The sequence below is a fragment of the Macrobrachium rosenbergii genome, chromosome 37, assembly GCF_040412425.1.
Source record: "Macrobrachium rosenbergii isolate ZJJX-2024 chromosome 37, ASM4041242v1, whole genome shotgun sequence".
Taxonomy (NCBI): domain Eukaryota; kingdom Metazoa; phylum Arthropoda; class Malacostraca; order Decapoda; family Palaemonidae; genus Macrobrachium; species Macrobrachium rosenbergii.
In genome coordinates, this window is record NC_089777.1 from 15,783,684 (window position 1) to 15,802,208 (window position 18,525).

An 18,525-nucleotide genomic window follows, 5' to 3' on the forward strand; every position below is an offset into this window, starting at 1 on the left:
GTTAAATATTATTCCAGGAGGAACCTTAAGAATATTATTCTGGGAATGGCTAAATACTATTCCAAGAGGAACCCTAAGAATATTACTCTGGGAATGGCTAAATACTATTCCAAGCGGAACCCTAAGAATGTAAGTTTAAGTTTTTCGCATTCTGCTTAGGTGGCAATCTACAGCATTATACAGCACCATTCTTCAGCAATACAATGCGGCAGGAACCTTCGAAAATACGAAAAGATACCAATCATTAACAAAATGAGTAGATACAAGCCCTTAAAAAGGCAAATATCAACTAGAGAAGATCATAAAGAGAGAAACATAGACTACACAAGAAGAAATAAAACTCGAGTTCAGTGAATAGTTTCATGTGTTTAATGTCAATTTTTTCCACAGGGAGTAACGACTCTCCCCCAACCCCCCAATTTCTTTCTGTTTCCATCTGGTCTTACGAGGGGAAATAAAAGCAGAAGACAAGAGTTGGCTACGATTATCACTCGGCTAGTGCTTAACAGGCGAATAAAGACAACAAGAAGTATGGACTGATTTAATCTGAACGAATCTCATGGAACCTTTTTAAAAATAAAGCTCTCTGGGGCCAAACGCTAAAGGTACTCGTTGAATATTTCATCTCCTAGACAAGAAAATGAGCAATTTTCACGAAAAAATAAGAAAGGAACCGGAAAAGCATCAATTAAACCTAAAGGCAACGCTATCCGACGAAATGATAAAAAAAATAACTTCAATAAGAAACCAACATCAAGGGCAATAAAAATAAATGCCAAGAGAAAAAAAAATGAATAAAAAGGTAATGTAAACAAACGGGAATCTGACACGATGGAGAACAGAAGATAAAACAACAACAACAGCGAATACACGAAGAAATGAAAGCAAAGAAAACAAGAGATGTAAAATGAACAGAAGAGGCGCAGCAGGAAGGAAGAGTAGCAATTTCTCGTATGTGAGTGAACCTGGCGGAGGAGGAGGAGGGGGAGGAGGAGGGTCGTCCTACAGACTTCTGACGGTGGAGCACAAAGCCAGCCTCACTTTAATGATCATCTGTCATTTGCCGGTGACGGCAAGATTCTACCTTAAGAGTCTCCCACCTACACTACCTATAATTAAAAAGGAGAAAGAGAAATAAAAGAGAAACAGAATGAAGTCATCTTGGAAGACGGCCGCCGACCGTTGCGTATTTCATTATTAAGGGGACAACGCAGGAATTGGCCATCCTTTACCACCTTTAAAAAGAGCCTGAGTCCTGCTGATTAAGAATCAGTCCGCAGCTTTAAATTGATTTCTAAATGGGAACTATAACACATTGACATGCATGACGAATAAATGAGCGAATCATTACGATACGTCCAGAAAATGACTCGTGCTTCTATGTCCAGAAAATGACTCGTGCTTCTATGTCCAGAAAATGACTCGTGCTTCCATGTCCAGAAAATGACTCGTGCTTCTATGTCCAGAAAATGACTCGTGCTTCTATGTCCAGAAAATGACTCGTGCTTCTCTGTCCAGAAAATGACTCTAATGTCCAGAAAATGCTTCTATGTCCAGAAAATGACTCGTGCTTCTCTGTCCAGAAAATGACTCGTGCTTCTATGTCCAGAAAATGACTCGAAAATGCTTCCATGTCCAGAAAATGACTCGTGCTTCTCTGTCCAGAAAATGACTCGTGCTTCTCTGTCCAGAAAATGACTCGTGCTTCCATGTCCAGAAAATGACTCGTGCTTCTATGTCCAGAAAATGACTCGTGCTTCCATGTCCAGAAAATGACTTCTATGTCCAGAAAATGACTCGTGCTTCCATGTCCAGAAAATGACTCGTGCTTCTATGTCCAGAAAATGACTCGTGCTTCCATGTCCAGAAAATGACTCGTGCTTCTCTGTCCAGAAAATGACTCGTGCTTCTCTGTCCAGAAAATGACTCGTGCTTCTATGTCCAGAAAATGACTCGTGCTTCTATGTCCAGAAAATGACTCGTGCTTCTATGTCCAGAAAATGACTCGTGCTCCTAATGTCCAGAAAATGACTCGTGCTTCTATGTCCAGAAAATGACTCGTGCTTCTCTGTCCAGAAAATGACTCGTGCTTCTATGTCCAGAAAATGACTCGTGCTTCTATGTCCAGAAAATGACTGGTGCTTCTCCATAAAATGTCCAGAAAATGACTCGTCCATAAAATGCTTCCATGTCCAGAAAATGACTCGTGCTTAATGTCCAGAAAATGACTCTTGCTTCCATGTCCAGAAAATGACTCGTGCTTCCATGTCCAGAAAATGACTCGTGCTTCCATGTCCAGAAAATGACTCGTGCTTCTATGTCCAGAAAAATGACTCAGAAAATGCTTCTCTGTCCAGAAAATGACTCGTGCTTCCATGTCCAGAAAATGACTCGTGCTTCCATGTCCAGAAAATGACTCGTGCTTCTATGTCCAGAAAATGACTCGTGGATGACTTCTCTGTCCAGAAAATGACTCGTGCTTCTATGTCCAGAAAATGACTATGTCCAGAAAATGACTTCAGAAAATGACTGTCCAGAAAATGACTCGTGCTTCCATGTCCAGAAAATGACTCGAAAATGCTTCTATGTCCAGAAAATGACTCGTGCTTCTATGTCCAGAAAATGACTCGTGCTTCTATGTCCAGAAAATGACTCGTGCTTCTCTGTCCAGAAAATGACTCGTGCTTCTATGTCCAGAAAATGACTCGTGCTTCTATGTCCAGAAAATGACTCGTGCTTCTCTGTCCAGAAAATGACTCGTGCTTCCATGTCCAGAAAATGACTCGTGCTTCCATGTCCAGAAAATGACTCGTGCTTCCATGTCCAGAAAATGACTCGTGCTTCCATGTCCAGAAAATGATTCGTGCTCTCTTTCCAGAAATGATCGTGTCCAGAAAATGACTCGTGCTTCTCTGTCCAGAAAATGACTCGAAATGATGCTTCTTCTATGTCCAGAAAATGACTCGTTTTCCATGTCCAGAAAATGACTCGTGCTTCTATGTCCAGAAAATGACTCGTGCTTCTCTGTCCAGAAAATGAATCCAGAAAATGACTATCGTCCAGAAAATGACTCTTCTCTGTCCAGAAAATGACTCGTGCTTCTATGTCCAGAAAATGACTCGTGCTTCTATGTCCAGAAAATGCCCGTCCCTTGTAAAAGATTAATATTTTGTATCACGACTAAAAATCTGCTACACCAAATTAGATCCCATATCTAGCAATATTTTTAAACTAAGTTCAGTTAAGCCATAAAATAAAATAAAGTTCATATGAGTTCTAGATAACTGCATGTTGATTTTACTAAACCCAAAAATTAATTTCCGTCAAATATGATCATTAATCACTCCGTACATTATACACCAATTCCTGAATGATCATTATTATTACTATGCTTTTCCGTTTTTATAATAATAATAATAATAATAATAATAATAATAATAATAATAATAATAATAATAATAATAATAATAAGGAAATCCATAGTGGTGTAGATGTGAATATATATTTTAGAAATATAATTTATATACATATTTCTAAAATACATGTTAACATCTACACCACTGTGGATTTCTTTACCATTTTAGTGAATCATACTATTATGAGATTTTTATGAATAATAATAATAATAATAATAATAATAATAATAATAATAATAATAATAATAATAATAATAATAATAATAATAATAAAACGTCCGTACCATCACGAGGGTTGATCAACTCCCGAGGACATCGATAAACGTCGTACCATCACGAGAGTTGATCAATTCCCGAGGACATCGATAAACATCGTACCATCACAAGAGTTGATCAATTCCCAAGGGCATCGACAAACGTCCGTACCATCACAAGAGTTGATCAATTCCCCAGGACGTCGATAAACGTCGTACCATCACGAGAGTTGATCAATTCCCGAGGACATCGACAAACGTTCGTACCATCACGAGAGTTGATCAATTCCCGAGGACATCGACAAACGTCCGTGCCATCACGAGAGTTGATCAATTCCCGAGGACGTCGATAAACGTCGTACCATCACGAGTTGATCAATTCCCGAGGACATCGATGAACTGTTTCTAAACGGAAAGTACTGAGAATTAGAAGAACTATACATGACAACTTATTTTATACATACGCTGCAATGATCAAAAATGCTCCGAGGCATCTCTCTCTCTCTCTCTCTCTCTCTCTCTCTCTCTCTCTCTCTCTCTCTCTCTCTCTCTCTTGAGAATCGAATAATGGGATGTGTGTGTGACGGAGTTGGGGAGGGGATGGGAATCCATGAAGGAAGAGAGGAGAGAGAGAGAGAGAGAGAGAGAGAGAGAGAGAGAGAGAGAGAGAGAGAGAGAGGCGGATGTTGAGGGGTTCTCCAGGGAGCGAGGGGCCATATTGAATGGGGTGAGGATACAGGGGAAGAGAAAACACGGCAGAAGGGGGAGGGGGTATCCAGGGTTAGAGGGAGAGGGAGGAAGGGGGCTGGAAGAACACTCCTTTGAACTCCTTAACTTCCCCTTCTCTCTCTCTCTCTCTGTCTCTCTCTCTTTCTCTCTCTCTCTCTCTCTCTCTCTCTCTCTCTCTCTCTCTCTCTCTCTCTCTCAGAGTAAAGTAGGTCGTCCCGCAAAGCCTATTTAAATAAAAACGCAAACTTTAATAAAAAAAAAAATACTTCGTTAAAATACCTAATGCTACTTTATATATAGACTTCATCGACAGACAAAGGTTAATCACCAGCTGAGTAATTATTTCGTCATCACTTTTCGGAAGAGGGAAGAAGAATCGATTACCGAGGAGTGTTCTTGAAGCCCCTTCCGTGTGCATAGCAGACGATGTTAAAAAAAAGGCCATTTATCAATTTTTCTCTGTGAATTTAGTCCGTGTTAGCCTGGTTTTCAAGGCAGTGGATAAGGATCCATCGATAAAATATATCGTAATAATATAATATCAGGCACGGTACTGTATGATGAATTATTGATAAAAGAACATGACATTATGCACAGGTTGAATAGAGATATAACTAAGCGTTTGCGATGTCAAAAACTCTACGGTCCTTGCCATTCACGTTTCACTTACTCACGGCAGAGACAAAATGCCTCGAGAATAATTACATAATTCCTGTGTATCTAGGAATTCTCATATATCTTGAGTCGAGGTACATATCAACTGCGAACTTCAAGAGAAAAACATATGTGAAGGCCATCTTTAAACACAAAGCCACACGCGAAGCGCCGTCTGTGTACCTTGACATTAAGGCACTGCTCTCCTCCACTTGCATGTACGGTGGTTTGGTTGTTTGAATGCAGACGAAGGATACAAATTTCCACTTTACACTGGAAACTAAAAGGGAAAACTACAAAAATACACCAACGCACGAGAATAACACGGAAGCCTTGAAAAAGAGCCAGATGGATGAAAGCCATCACTATTACCATCATAAAACTGCAAACAACCATGCAGCCATGTATATATATATATATATATATATATATATATATATATATATATATATATATATATATATATATATATATATATATATATATATATATATATATATATATATATATATATATATATATATATATATATATATATATATATATATATATATATATATATATATATATATATATAAATATATATATATATATATATATATATATATATATATATATATATAGTAAAATAAGTCTATTCCTTCAGGCCCAGCCCTAGGAGAGCTGTTAATCAGCTCAGTGGTCTGGTAAAACTAAGGTATACTTAACTTCGTATATATAATACACACACACACTTATATATATAAAATAACTGGAAACTTTGAAAATTAAAGCTAAAAATGTACTTACGAAAACAAACAAACCCGATACGAAAATACTGAAGTAATAATTTTACAAAGCAATAGGATAGGATGCATCATACACGAATAAGGATGCATCAATAATATATAAGTAAAATGAATGTAGCTTGAAAAGAGCAAAAACCATTCTGGTCTCTCAAAAAAGTTATCCCAGAACCATAAAAAAAAAATAAAGCCGAAACGTTCGAACACTCAATAAAAGCCTCTAAAAAATGTAGGAGACAGTAATGATTTTTAATTACAGCCTGAATCTTCAAGCCATTCCACAAATGCCTTGAAAAGGTATAAAACAGAAAGACTGACTATTTCTTTAATTTCTTTTTTGCTATACATACAATTTACGTCCTCTTTCTCCTGACACATACATACAATATATATCATTCTCCTAACATAATTCAAGTAACAGCATCTTCACTTCTGCTCTTGAACCTTTTATCTTTTATGAAAGCAATGCAAGAGAGAGGTTCACCTCCTCTCCGCATCCATCTGTGAGAGTTTTGCATCGGAGACGTGACCTTAAAATAATCCCAGGCAAAGGAGGGAGCCGCCACTTAATCCCACGTGAAGAAGATAACAGATGATGTGATCACTCAAATGACAGGTGAGTTTGGGGAGGGGGGGCATGGTGCCGCCCAAAAGTACACTTCCAGTGCGCCCATTCCTGTATTTGTTTTGCTTAATCTCACAAAATATCAGGAAAAAAAGTTTATTCAAAAGCAATCTCTCTATGCATTCAGGCACTCTCTCTCTCTCTCTCTCTCTCTCTCTCTCTCTCTCTCTCTCTCTCTCTCTCTATATATATATATATATATATATATATATATATATATATATATATATATATATATATATATATATATATATATGTGTGTGTGTGTGTGTGTGTGTGTATGTATGTAATGTAATGTAATGTAATGTAACGTAATGGAAAGAAATCAAGCAGAGATAATTTTCTTTTTAAATTAATGTAATATATATATACATACACATATACATATATATATATATATATATATATATATATATATATATATATATATATATATATAAATATATGTGTGTGTGTATATTAATTTAAAAAGGAAACTATCTCTGCTTGATTTCTTTAAATTACCATACATTTTCAGAGATGCTAATGTGTTTGACTGTTTACTAAATTAACTCACAACCACGAAGAGTGGGTTGCAAATTCACCTGTGCCTAAAACGAAATATACCGAAAATTAAAAAAATAAAAACATATCTGCGCACAGTTCAAGCACGAACGCACGCACTACTTAAAATGATTCCGAAGACATACATGCTTAAACAACATATTAATAACCGCCCTTAGAGCTTATATATATATATATATATATATATATATATATATATATATATATATATATATATATATATATATATATATATATGTGTGTGTGTATGTGTGTATATATATATATATATATATATATATATATATATATATATATATATATATATATATATATATATATATACACACCTGAACTTAGGAACTGCAGCATCTACAAACATAATACTAACAACAATTGAAACTCGCACAACAGGACTCTTTGACACTTTGACAAAAATCCCATAGAAGTTAAGCAGGCAAAAGAACACCCACGTATCACAGAACCTATACTGACAGACGTATATAGCAATAAATTACTCTTTCTCAAGAACGAATGCAAGCATGAAAGCAAACATATGAACGCATGATCTGAAAATCGTCCTCACGCAAGGACATGAGAGAGAGAGAGAGAGAGAGAGAGAGAGAGAGAGAGAGAGAGAGAGAGAGAGAGAGAGAGAGGACAAATATCCCGCATATCATGACACTTAATATTCGGCCCATAAAAGGAAGATTCTTCTCACACTCCATTAAGGTTAAGGGGCCATGTCATCAATCTTTATGGCCCACAAGGAGGCGTAGCCACGGCATGTGTTGTACAGCACGCGCGCAGACATTTCCTATATTTATCTCTTTCTCACATGTCCCCCCCCCAAAAACCAACCCCCGCCTACACATGAAAGGAGACGATCGGAATACACCTTGTCAGGGGTGGCGGATTAATATAACACATACGTACATACACACACTTACATATATATGTGTGTATTTATTTTGGGATGCGTCGCAGTATAATTTCGATAGTTTATATATATATATATATACATATATGCACATATATACATATATGTATATGTATATATATACATATATACATATACACTATTGAAATTATACTCTGACATATCTCAGAATAAACAAACAAATACGTATATGGAATATCTCTTAGTCAGTTCAACACTAGCAAATTCCATTACTTGTTAAAAATGATCAGCACACTTTTATTTGTCTAGGAAGTTGAATTAACACTCGAGGAAGCGACAGCAGACCACGAAGTTTCAATCTTCTAATTACTATTTTGATCCCTGTATTGCAGGCAGCGGCCAAAAAAAAAAAAAAAGTCACTTTAAGTAATACGAGTATTGCTTGTATTTTGTCAACTGCTGCAAGCATGGATACACACATACATACAAACTTTAACAGCAATACGTTTCCAACATCTTAAGAGGAAATGTTGACCTTGTGATTCTGTTCCCCAATGGGGGAACGAAGCTAAACCTAATGACACACGTGCTAACACATTACTTACCTTAAGCCACATTTAGAACAAAAATAAATGAATGAATAACGGAATAACTGAAAAATAGACAGTAAGCAAAACTAAATGAAAATGTAAAAAAAAAAAATAAACATAGAATATCAAATTGTTTGAATAAAAAAAAGTTGGGAAAAGCAAGTTCCCGGAAATCAGAAATTTATATATATATATATATATATATATATATATATATATATATATATATATATATATATATATACATATATGTGTATATATAACATATATATATATATACAATATACATATATATAATATAATATATACAATATATGTATATATATACATACATATATTTATGTATATATATATATATATATATATATATATATATATATATATATATATATATATATATATAATATACATATATATACAAAAAAGCAAGGAAAACTAAAAGAGCAAACTTATCTAAACTAACACAGATAGGGCGAGGACTAGATAAAGGGGGGGCTGATATCCAACAAAACACTTGATCCCGAAAGACAAAACTTTAATGAGAAACGTTTTCTCAGATATTTAAAAAAAAATATCTAGTAATTAAATATAACCTGTCTTTCCTAAAGCTCGACACATCTGCTTGCACTTGGCACAATGCTTGATCTTCTACTACCGCGAGATGAAAAAAAAAAGCTTTTTCATATCGATCTGATGCTTGCACTTGAACCGGTTTGTTTTTCTTACACGCGTTGGTGATGCTAAAGCAGGTTTTATTTTTTAATCTGACGTTTCTCTTACTCGTCAAGCATCAAGCACGAATTCGTGACAGCCCGCATGACTTATGGAAAAAGACATTTCAGATGTAAGAGGAATTCCTGACTTCTGTGTTTGTAACAAAAACCGTGTACAGCAATTTTACTTTAAAGACTGTCCTTCAAAAAAAAAAAAGAAAAAAAAAATCTGCAAGCGCCCCATCACTTTTGACCCCTGCATCGGGGCGTGTGGCCACCGAACGTGTTTTGCTGGGGAGATACCAGCCGCCCCAGGAAGACATCGAACTAATACTCCAACGACAAACTAAGGATAATAAGAACCAAACTGACTTTTAGTCGACCGTTGCGAAGTGGCTGCCTGGAGGTGGTGTTGTTAGCGTGGGTTGTGGTAGTGGTGGTTGTAGTAGTGAGCTGGTTGGCAGTGTGGTGGGTGTGGTGGTGGTGGTGGTGATGGAACGGTTGGAGGGTGTGGTTGCCTGCTACCTGACTCACCCTTGAAGCTGGAGGAGGAACCTTCATGTGGCAAAAGCCGTGCTGCTGCTGCTGTTGCTGCTGCTGCTGTTGCTGTGCGGCTCGGGCAACCTCGCAGTAGGAGGAGTGCTGTCGGGGAAAGTCGACCCCACTCTGGCCCCCACTTTGACCTCGAGGTGGTTCTGAGGGTGGCCCACTGGGTATAGGAGGAGAGGGCCCACTGGAACCCCCGGAGGATGCCCTTGGGGGCTCTGGATAGACGTCGGGGAGAGTTTGGTGAGACCTTGGCGACCTCGATCGTGGAGAGTGGGATATGGATATTTCGTGGGTGGAATGGGCGTGCCTTATTTCCCTGCCTTCGCTCCCAGCCCTTGCGCCCCTGCACATTTCTTGGGCATTGCTTCGCGACCTTCTGATATCAGCGGGGATGGGAGCCAGACCACCTAAGCTTCCAGCACGTGCTAAATCTAGGGCATTGCTCTGCGACCTCGTAATATCTTGCTGCATACTTCTCAGGTCCCGGCCGTAACGGAAGTCCAGTGTTTTAGAGAAAGGCCGTGAGAGTTCCTGACCTAAGGAGTGCTGTCGTTGAAGGCCGAATGGCCTTGAGCGAGGTCGGGCTGTGGGTTCGGAAGCAGCGCTTCCCGAAGTGCTTGTAGTGCCCTCTTTGCTTATAGACTGCTGCCTTCGCAACCGGCATCCCTCTCCGTAGGTGTGCTGGTCCTCAGCTGCCCTCTCTTCCGCCTGCAGAGTCGCGTACATGTCCGGCACAGAGCGGTGATGTCTCAGCATATCCGGGGCACTGCTGCCAGTCTGCAGTTGCTGCTGGGGCCTGGTCTCTAACAAGAGTGGCCCCAGGGGGTCACGTGGGCTCACCACTTCCTGGTGGGGCTCTAAGACGCCCCGAGACTCGAGACTGGCACGGTGGCGTTCCAGGGTGTGTCGGTCAATGTTGGAGCTGTGACGAACTAAATGGTGGGGGTGCTGAGGATGATGATGGTGGTGGTGGTGATGATGGTGAGGCGCGTGGGGCATCAAGGGCGGAAGGTCGCGATACATGTCGGGTGCCTGAGGCCCTCCGTGGCCCCGTGGACCGCCCATATCCTGGGGAGATGGATGACGATGATATGGGTCGTGGTGATGGTGCTCGTGAGACCTTGCCTGCAAGCTGCCGTCGTTATACCCATCAGGGCCGTTGCCCAGGCTACGGCACATGTCCCCAGAGAAGGAGTGGAAGGGGTCATGGGGAGGGGGCGGCGCGTGCCCTGCCAAGGAGGTGTGAGGACAGCTGGGGCTGTGGTGAAAAGTGTGTCCACTACTAACAGGCCGGAATCCTTCTGCTGAGGAGGTGCAAACGTGGTAAGACGGCCCTCCCCCGGAACCCCCGTGGAAAAGGTCCGCCTGGCTTCCTGGGGCACCGGAGGATCGGCAGGACTCTGAGTGCGAGGTGGCGGAGCGATAAAGGTCCATACTGGTCGAAGGTCGGAAGCGTTCGAGGGTGACGTGTTGACGATATGAGGGCGGGTGGTCGCGGTAGTGATCAGGCTGGCCACCGTGATACTCTCGAGGCAGATCCATTGGAGGAGGGTTGTTGCGACGCATCCCCTTAGTGATGACCAGCCACGACTCCTACTCCTACTCCTACTGCTACTGCTACTGCTGTTGCTGCTGCTGCTGTTTCTGCTACTACCTCCCTCTCTCTCTACTATTTCTACTACCACTTCACCTGTAGCTTTATAAAAGGGGGGCGGGGGCACCGGGGAGTAGGTGGTTGTTGGGAGAGTGGGGCGCGTAGCAAAACTCTCACTCACTCTCTCTCCTCTCTCTCTCTCTCTCTCTCTCACACACACACACACACTTCCTTCGAGCCAACGACGGTAACAGCGGTTCTCCTCCTCCTTTTCCCTGCGTGTTCTCTTCTTCTTCTTCTTCTTCCTCCTCCTCCTCCTCCTCTTCCCAATCCTATAAAATGAGGTGAAAAAGATGAGTAAAAACCCGTGTTACTCATCTGGGTGAAGGCCGATGACGGCCATGGCAGGTATCACGCCCGCACGCCTACACCTGAGCAGGCAGCAGCGGCGGTGAAGCGGGGGCGGGGGCGGCGGCGGCGGCGGCAAGGAGAACACAGGTGCAGCAGGTCTCCGGGGGGCGCCTCTCACGGTGGGCAGCGCGGCTATTGATCCATGGCGGAGGGCAGCAGGCATGAGGGTCTCTCTCTCTATCTTTTCTCTCTCTCTCTCTCTCTTTCTATCTCTCACACACACAGACACACACACGGGTCTACCTGCCTCTTCCTTCTCCTCCTCACCGCTGTTTCCTAAAGCTTTCTTTTTTCCCTCCTTTCACCTGCCAATCTCGAATGATAGGAAAAATGAAGGAGTCGCCGCCACTGCTGGAACCAGTCCTCTGCCTCTCGTCTGTCCTGCTCCTCCTCCTGCTCCTCCTCCTGCTGCTGCTGCTGCTGCTGACTTTCAGTAGGATCCCTCCAGGGACTTCTCTCTCTCTCTCTCTCTCTCTCGATACCTTCTCCTATCTCTTTCACCTGTGCCTCACACCTGTTCTCTCTGCTAACAGCAGTGGCCTTCCTCCACCGCCACCTCCTTCTAGCTCGTCATATCTGTCGCAGGAGGCGCCCTGACTTCCTAAGTCCCGGTTTCAACCTCGACGGCACCAATGTCAGCAGCAGCAGCAGTGTGGAAAAGGGGCCGACGGATCCAATTCTTCTTCAGGAACAGGGAGGCGGTAGGGGAAAAGTGGAGGGAGGGAGGGAGGAGGAGGGAGGGAGGGGGTTTTGGGCGAGATGATGCCTTTTTTTTGTTTTGTGCAAAATGACACAGGAACCGACAATAACACTTCTTCTTTTTTTTTTTATTTCCCCTTTCAAGCTATTCTCGAAACGAACGAACGAACGAACGAACGAACGAACGAACGAACGAACAACACACCCGAGGACCCACACTTATGCTACGATAAATTTCCGGAAAACACCAACAACACGACTCGAGTATACAAAACACTTAAAAAGATTTCTCGGTGGTATAAGATATGATACAAATCAAACACACATCACTTCTCCGTATCATGACGGTAATGATAATAATAACAACAACGAGATCTTTTTCCCATGGCTAGTGGTGTTGTTTGAACGTAGGATGTATACTATCCTGGCACCAACATAGAGCACCGCAGAGGCGTTGTCGTCGTTATGGATAACTCCTACAACCTGCTCCTTCGCCCCTCAGACGGCGCTCTGGCCTACGGAGACGCCCCTGGCCGAAAGCGCGAGGGCACGAGGGAGCGGCGGGGAGGCAGCGGGTCGTCTTGGGCCGCCTAACACAGACTGAGCATCTCCAACCGCCTCCTTCCCTTCAACCACCGACCCTGGCACCTGCACGCCCACCCACCCTCCCCCCTCTCCCAGGCCCTTCCAGTCGGAGCACAGATGCCGTAGCTTGTCCTTCACACGCCTTGGCCCTCGAACGCCCTTCCGCAAACGCACTCGCGGGCATCCTCCTGCATTCGTTCTGCGACAAACAAGCACAAACGGTCACGCAAAACCTCAAAAGCATCCCGGAAAACCGAGGCGAAAGCAGGGGAAAGCAGTGGCACGGCAACGTTGGATGGGAGGCTGCGCGCCTGCGCCCCAGCAGTGTGTGCGTGCGCGCGTTCGCATGTGAGTGTGTGTGTGTGTGCGTGCGTGTGTGTGTGTGTATCTGTGTGCGCGAGTGCGTTGCTCTCCTCACTGGAAAGTCGGTGATAACCACCAAACCAAACCCCCTAAAAACCTCTCCCCTTTTCTCCCACGGGGAGTGGACTCTCTCTCTCTCTCTCTCTCTCTCTCTCTCTCTCTCTCTCTCTCTCTCTCTCTCTCTACTACCTTAACCACCTCCAACCTCTATAACAAATGATCTTGTTTTTAAAGTGACATACCGATACCGCGTTTATGCAACCATAAGACACTCAGGAAGAATAAGGAAGAGAGAGAGAGAGAGAGAGAGAGAGAGAGAGAGAGAGAGAGAGAGAGAGAGAGAGAGAGAGAGAGGATGGTATTCTGCAGGAAAGGATGGCGAGGATGGATTGGATGATGAGTGGTGAGTGGCATCACTAGACTGTGGAGGTCGCTATGCAGCAGCCACATTATTCACAGTGACCTCCTCCTCATCCTCCTCCTCCTCCTCCACAATCCTACTGGCATGCGCTCCGAACCAAAAGGGATGGCACAGCTCGCCGGAGCCCAATCGGGCCCGTCACATAATAATAATAATAATAATAATAATAATAATAATAATAATAATAATAATAATAATAGCATCAATAAAAATATCAAAATTGCCATACTCATGTCGACAAGAAAAAACAAAGATAATGATAAATTAAGGTGAGACAATTGCTTGACTTCAGTAATAATAATAATAATAATAATAATAATAATAATAATAATAATAATAATAATAATAAATAATAATATCAAAAGCCAAAGATAATGATACTCATGCCGGCAACAATGAGCCAAAGATAATAATAATAATAATAATAATAATAATAACAATGAATAATAATAATAATTAATAATAATAATAATAATAATAATAATAATAATAATAATAATAATAATAATAATAATAATAATAATAATAATAATAATAATAATAATAATAATAATAATGTCTTGTTAAAGAGGATGGCTGCACCTTTTGAACTGATCTTAAATTGAGTTTTAACAAGACATGCTCAAGAAAGGGTCCCAATAATAATAATAATAATAATAATAATAATAATAATAATAATAATAATAATAATAATATGTAGCCAGTATACAATAAGAAATAAGAACGAAAAACAATATAAAAAGGAATTGCGAATGTGCATCAATAAAGGAAAATGTGAATGATAATCACGATCGCTCACGTGAAAACATTACAAAATTATTTCAACAACATTCAACTTCATTCATATACGAATACCGGACTAAAAACATGCGTTCGAGCATAAAATTTAGGAGTTCCTTAACACACGCGTGAATGAGAGAGAGAGCGCAAGCACTCGCGCAATCACAAAATACAGGAATGCACTTCAAAGTATCTGGAAGGGAACAGATGTACGCATTAGATTGAGAAGCGAGGTGGTAGACTGGGGCACAAAACTAAAGAAGTGAAAAATCACCCGAAGTTTCTTCGGCGCGATCGAGTTTTCTGTACGGCGTATAATCAAGGCCACCGAAAATAGATCTATCTTTCGGTGGTCTCGGTATGACGCTGTATGAGCAGGAGCCCGAGAAACTTTGACCACGGCCTGGTGGTGGCCTATCCTATATCGTTGCCAGAAGAACGATTATGGTTAACTTTAACCTTTACTAAAATAAAAACAACTGAGGCTTGAGGGCTGCAATTTGGTATGTTTGATGATTGGAGGGTGGATGATCAACATACCAATTTGCAGCCCTCTAGCCTCAGTAGTTTTTAAGATCTGAGGGCGGACAGAAAAAGTGCGGACAGAATAAAGTGCGGACGGACAGACAAAGCCGTCACATGAGTTTTCTTTTACAGAAAACTAAAAAGGCTTAAAAGTGCAACTCACAAAACTACTGAACATTATAACTTGAAGGTGGAAAAGTGTGCCTAGTAAAATTGTAGAACACCAATAAATGCTGGTGGGGAAGTATATCTCATGAAATGAAGGGCAGGTGGATCTCATGAAAACATAAAACGATCACTCATGAAGTTAGAAATTTACATCTCGAGAAAGCAAACCAAACTTCTCCGTTACTTACACCTCAAGATTTCGAAGAGACCTTCTGGGAAAAAATACCGTATACATTATTAAGGAACTTTCAGGGAAAACATTTTCCTACACACACACACACACACACATATATATATATACAAATAATCAACATACAATCAGGTTCTAACTTCTTTTATGACTTTTATGGCCTATATATATAGCGCCCTTGCATTTCAATTACAAATAATCAACATACATTCAGGATCCTGACTTTTGTGAGTCCTTGAATTTCAATTATATCGATCCTGATGTGAGTCAGAAATTTATATATATACGAGTATATATATATATATATATATATATATATATATATATATATATATATATATATATATATATATATATATATATATATATATATATATATATATATACAGTATATACTATAAACATATATATGCGTGTGTGGGTATCCAAAATTTACATACATATGCCATTCATCTTTACGCAAAGTTCGTTACACAGCTTGTTTGACAATGGCAGTTCAAGATTCCATTTCCTTGGCGGTTCTTGCTATCGACATGCTATCGAACAACAACTAACGAGGCGAAATATACTCTCAGCATGTTTTGCCCGAAGAAGATCACCGACGCTGCCTATCTCGTTGTTCTGTTATTGACACGAACATCCTCCAATAAAGTATAAAAACAAGACAAGGATTGATCGTGTATAGGAGGCAACATTCTTCCCCGTATACGAGTACTCAGTGAGAGAGAGAGATAGAGGGAGGGGGGTATGGGAGGCAGCATTCTTTCCCCGTATACGAGCACTCTGAGAGAGAGAGAGAGAGAGAGAGAGAGAGAGAGAGAGAGAGAGAGAGAGAGAGAGGAGGGGGCAGCATTCTTCCCCCGTATACGAGTACTCAGAGAGAGAGAGAGAGAGAGAGAGAGAGAGAGAGAGAGAGAGAGAGAGAGAGAGAGAGAGAGAGAGAGAGAGAGAGAGAGAGAGGGGGTTTATGGGAGCAGCAGTATACGAGTACTCAGAGAGAGAGAGAGAGAGAGAGAGAGAGAGAGAGAGAGAGAGAGAGAGAGAGGCAGCATTCTTCCCCTGTATACGAGTACTGTGTGAGAGAGAGAGAGAGAGAGAGAGAGAGAGAGAGAGAGAGAGAGAGAGAGAGACGTTGGCATACCGTTGGGATCGGGCAGCCTCGTGGTTGGCAATATATTTTTTAATTAGTTTTGATTGAAGCAACAGATTCAATTTTTACAGAATAAAGCCACGTAATTCCATAACGTTCACTTTCTGGAATAACGAAAAAATGAACAACACAAAATGACCCCCACATTACAGCACCAAAAATACAAACAAATCTTTGAAACATTACGACAGAATTCCGGCGGAAATATAATGCATAATAATGCGGTTTCTGAAGTTTAAGATATATTCATGCCCTCTTGGGAACCAGAGTATAAAATGAAATATATACTAATAACACGTCAAAAACGCGCCTTCAAAAACAGATCTATCTTTCGGTGGTCTCAGTATAATGCTGTGTGAGCCGTGACCCATGAAATTCTCAGCCGGCCGTGGTGGCCTGTGTTGTTGCGCTGCCAGAAGCACGATCATGGGTAACTGTAACCTTCAATAAAATAAACACTACTGAGGCTAGAGGGCTGCAATTTGGTACGATTGATGACTGGAAGGTGGATGATCAACATACCAATTTGCAGCCCTGTAGCCTCAGTAGTTTCTAAGATATGAGGGCGGACAGAAAAAGTGCGGGCAGAAAAAGTATATTGTATCAAAAAACCACTAAGAAATTACTCCAATTACTTATAATTATTCCCTGTCTATCTGTCTTTCCTCTGCGTGATACATAACCGTAAGAGGACGAAAAAGACCGTCAGTAAAGGACTCAAGAATAGCAGCGAAGAAAGATAAATAATCAAAAAGAAGGAAAAAAAAAATGAAAATGTTACTTTTTCATCACGTTCCTTATTTACAGCTATTCTGGATGAACTCCTGAAAACTCCGAAAGGTTCTCAACAGCTGTCAATTAAAGGATTAAGCCTTCTCTTCGCATGCAAAGAAAAAAATAGTTAATTTCGAAAAGACGCAGGGAAACATATATATATATATATATATATATATATATATATATATATATATATATATATATATATATATATATATATATGTTGTCTCATTTCAATAAAGGAAAAATTCGTCGATGAGGAATATAAGTTTAATATTCAGGAATATTTACATGACTTTTATATCAAAGGTTGCATCCAAATTGAAACACCATTTTCTCTCTCTCTCTCTGGTCTGACTCTTTAAGGGCAAGAGGCCCAGTGGTTCTGAGAAGAGGTTGCTACACTCTTGGCTGCGACCAACCACAGTCAACTAACCAGCTACGTCATCCCGCGCTTCAGTTGACAGTTAATAAACACAGCGACAGTTCCCAAATATCAAGGATATGACAAAAAATAAATAAATAATGATAATTAAAATCAAACAGTAAAACTTTATTTTTATTACATACAAACGACTCCCTATTCAATACTGAAATCAGTTACGAATGGTGCGAATTCACTGCTTCTCTCTTGAATTAACTGAATTAGGCCTCTAGTAAGAGAAACAGGGTGCCAAATCACCAGCCTTCTTGAGAAGTCTAACACCAAAGGACTTGTGGGGTTATTCAAGGTGGCGTATCAGTGTAGCTCCAAAAGAAAACATCCTTTGCACATGACGGTGGCCAGGTCGGTTCTGCCCATTCTCTGGGTTTACTAGTAAACCCCACCGGTGCCCATTCTCAGTGGGGTTTACTAGAACACAAACAAACCTCTACTTGTCCAAACCTAATTCCTAAAAGATTGCCTGCAACCTGAAATCGCCCACGTACCGGAAGGGGGAAACCTGACTCGCGAGCAATAACAACAGAAGGCACTTTAATGAAGTTTAATGAAACCGATCAGAATCTTATTCGGCCAAATCTGTGCCCCGAACATTTCCTTGGCTCTACAACGCACACTTGCAACAGTGGGGAAACCCCTCGAGAAAGCAGTCGCGAGTTTT

The 18,525-nt window shown here is 40.8% G+C and overlaps 2 protein-coding genes across 2 annotated transcripts in view; both read right to left on the reverse strand.

Annotated features, from left to right (window-relative positions):
* CASK (peripheral plasma membrane protein CASK) overlaps window positions 1–18,525 on the reverse strand; it is a 1,131,710-nt gene that overhangs the window by 938,770 nt on the left and 174,415 nt on the right. The gene's annotated exons all lie outside the window — the stretch shown is intronic.
* LOC136825119 (uncharacterized) lies at window positions 9,538–10,938 on the reverse strand. The gene has a single exon (XM_067081161.1). It carries the CDS (start codon window positions 10,936–10,938, stop codon window positions 9,538–9,540), a length of 1,401 nt encoding a protein of 466 aa, XP_066937262.1.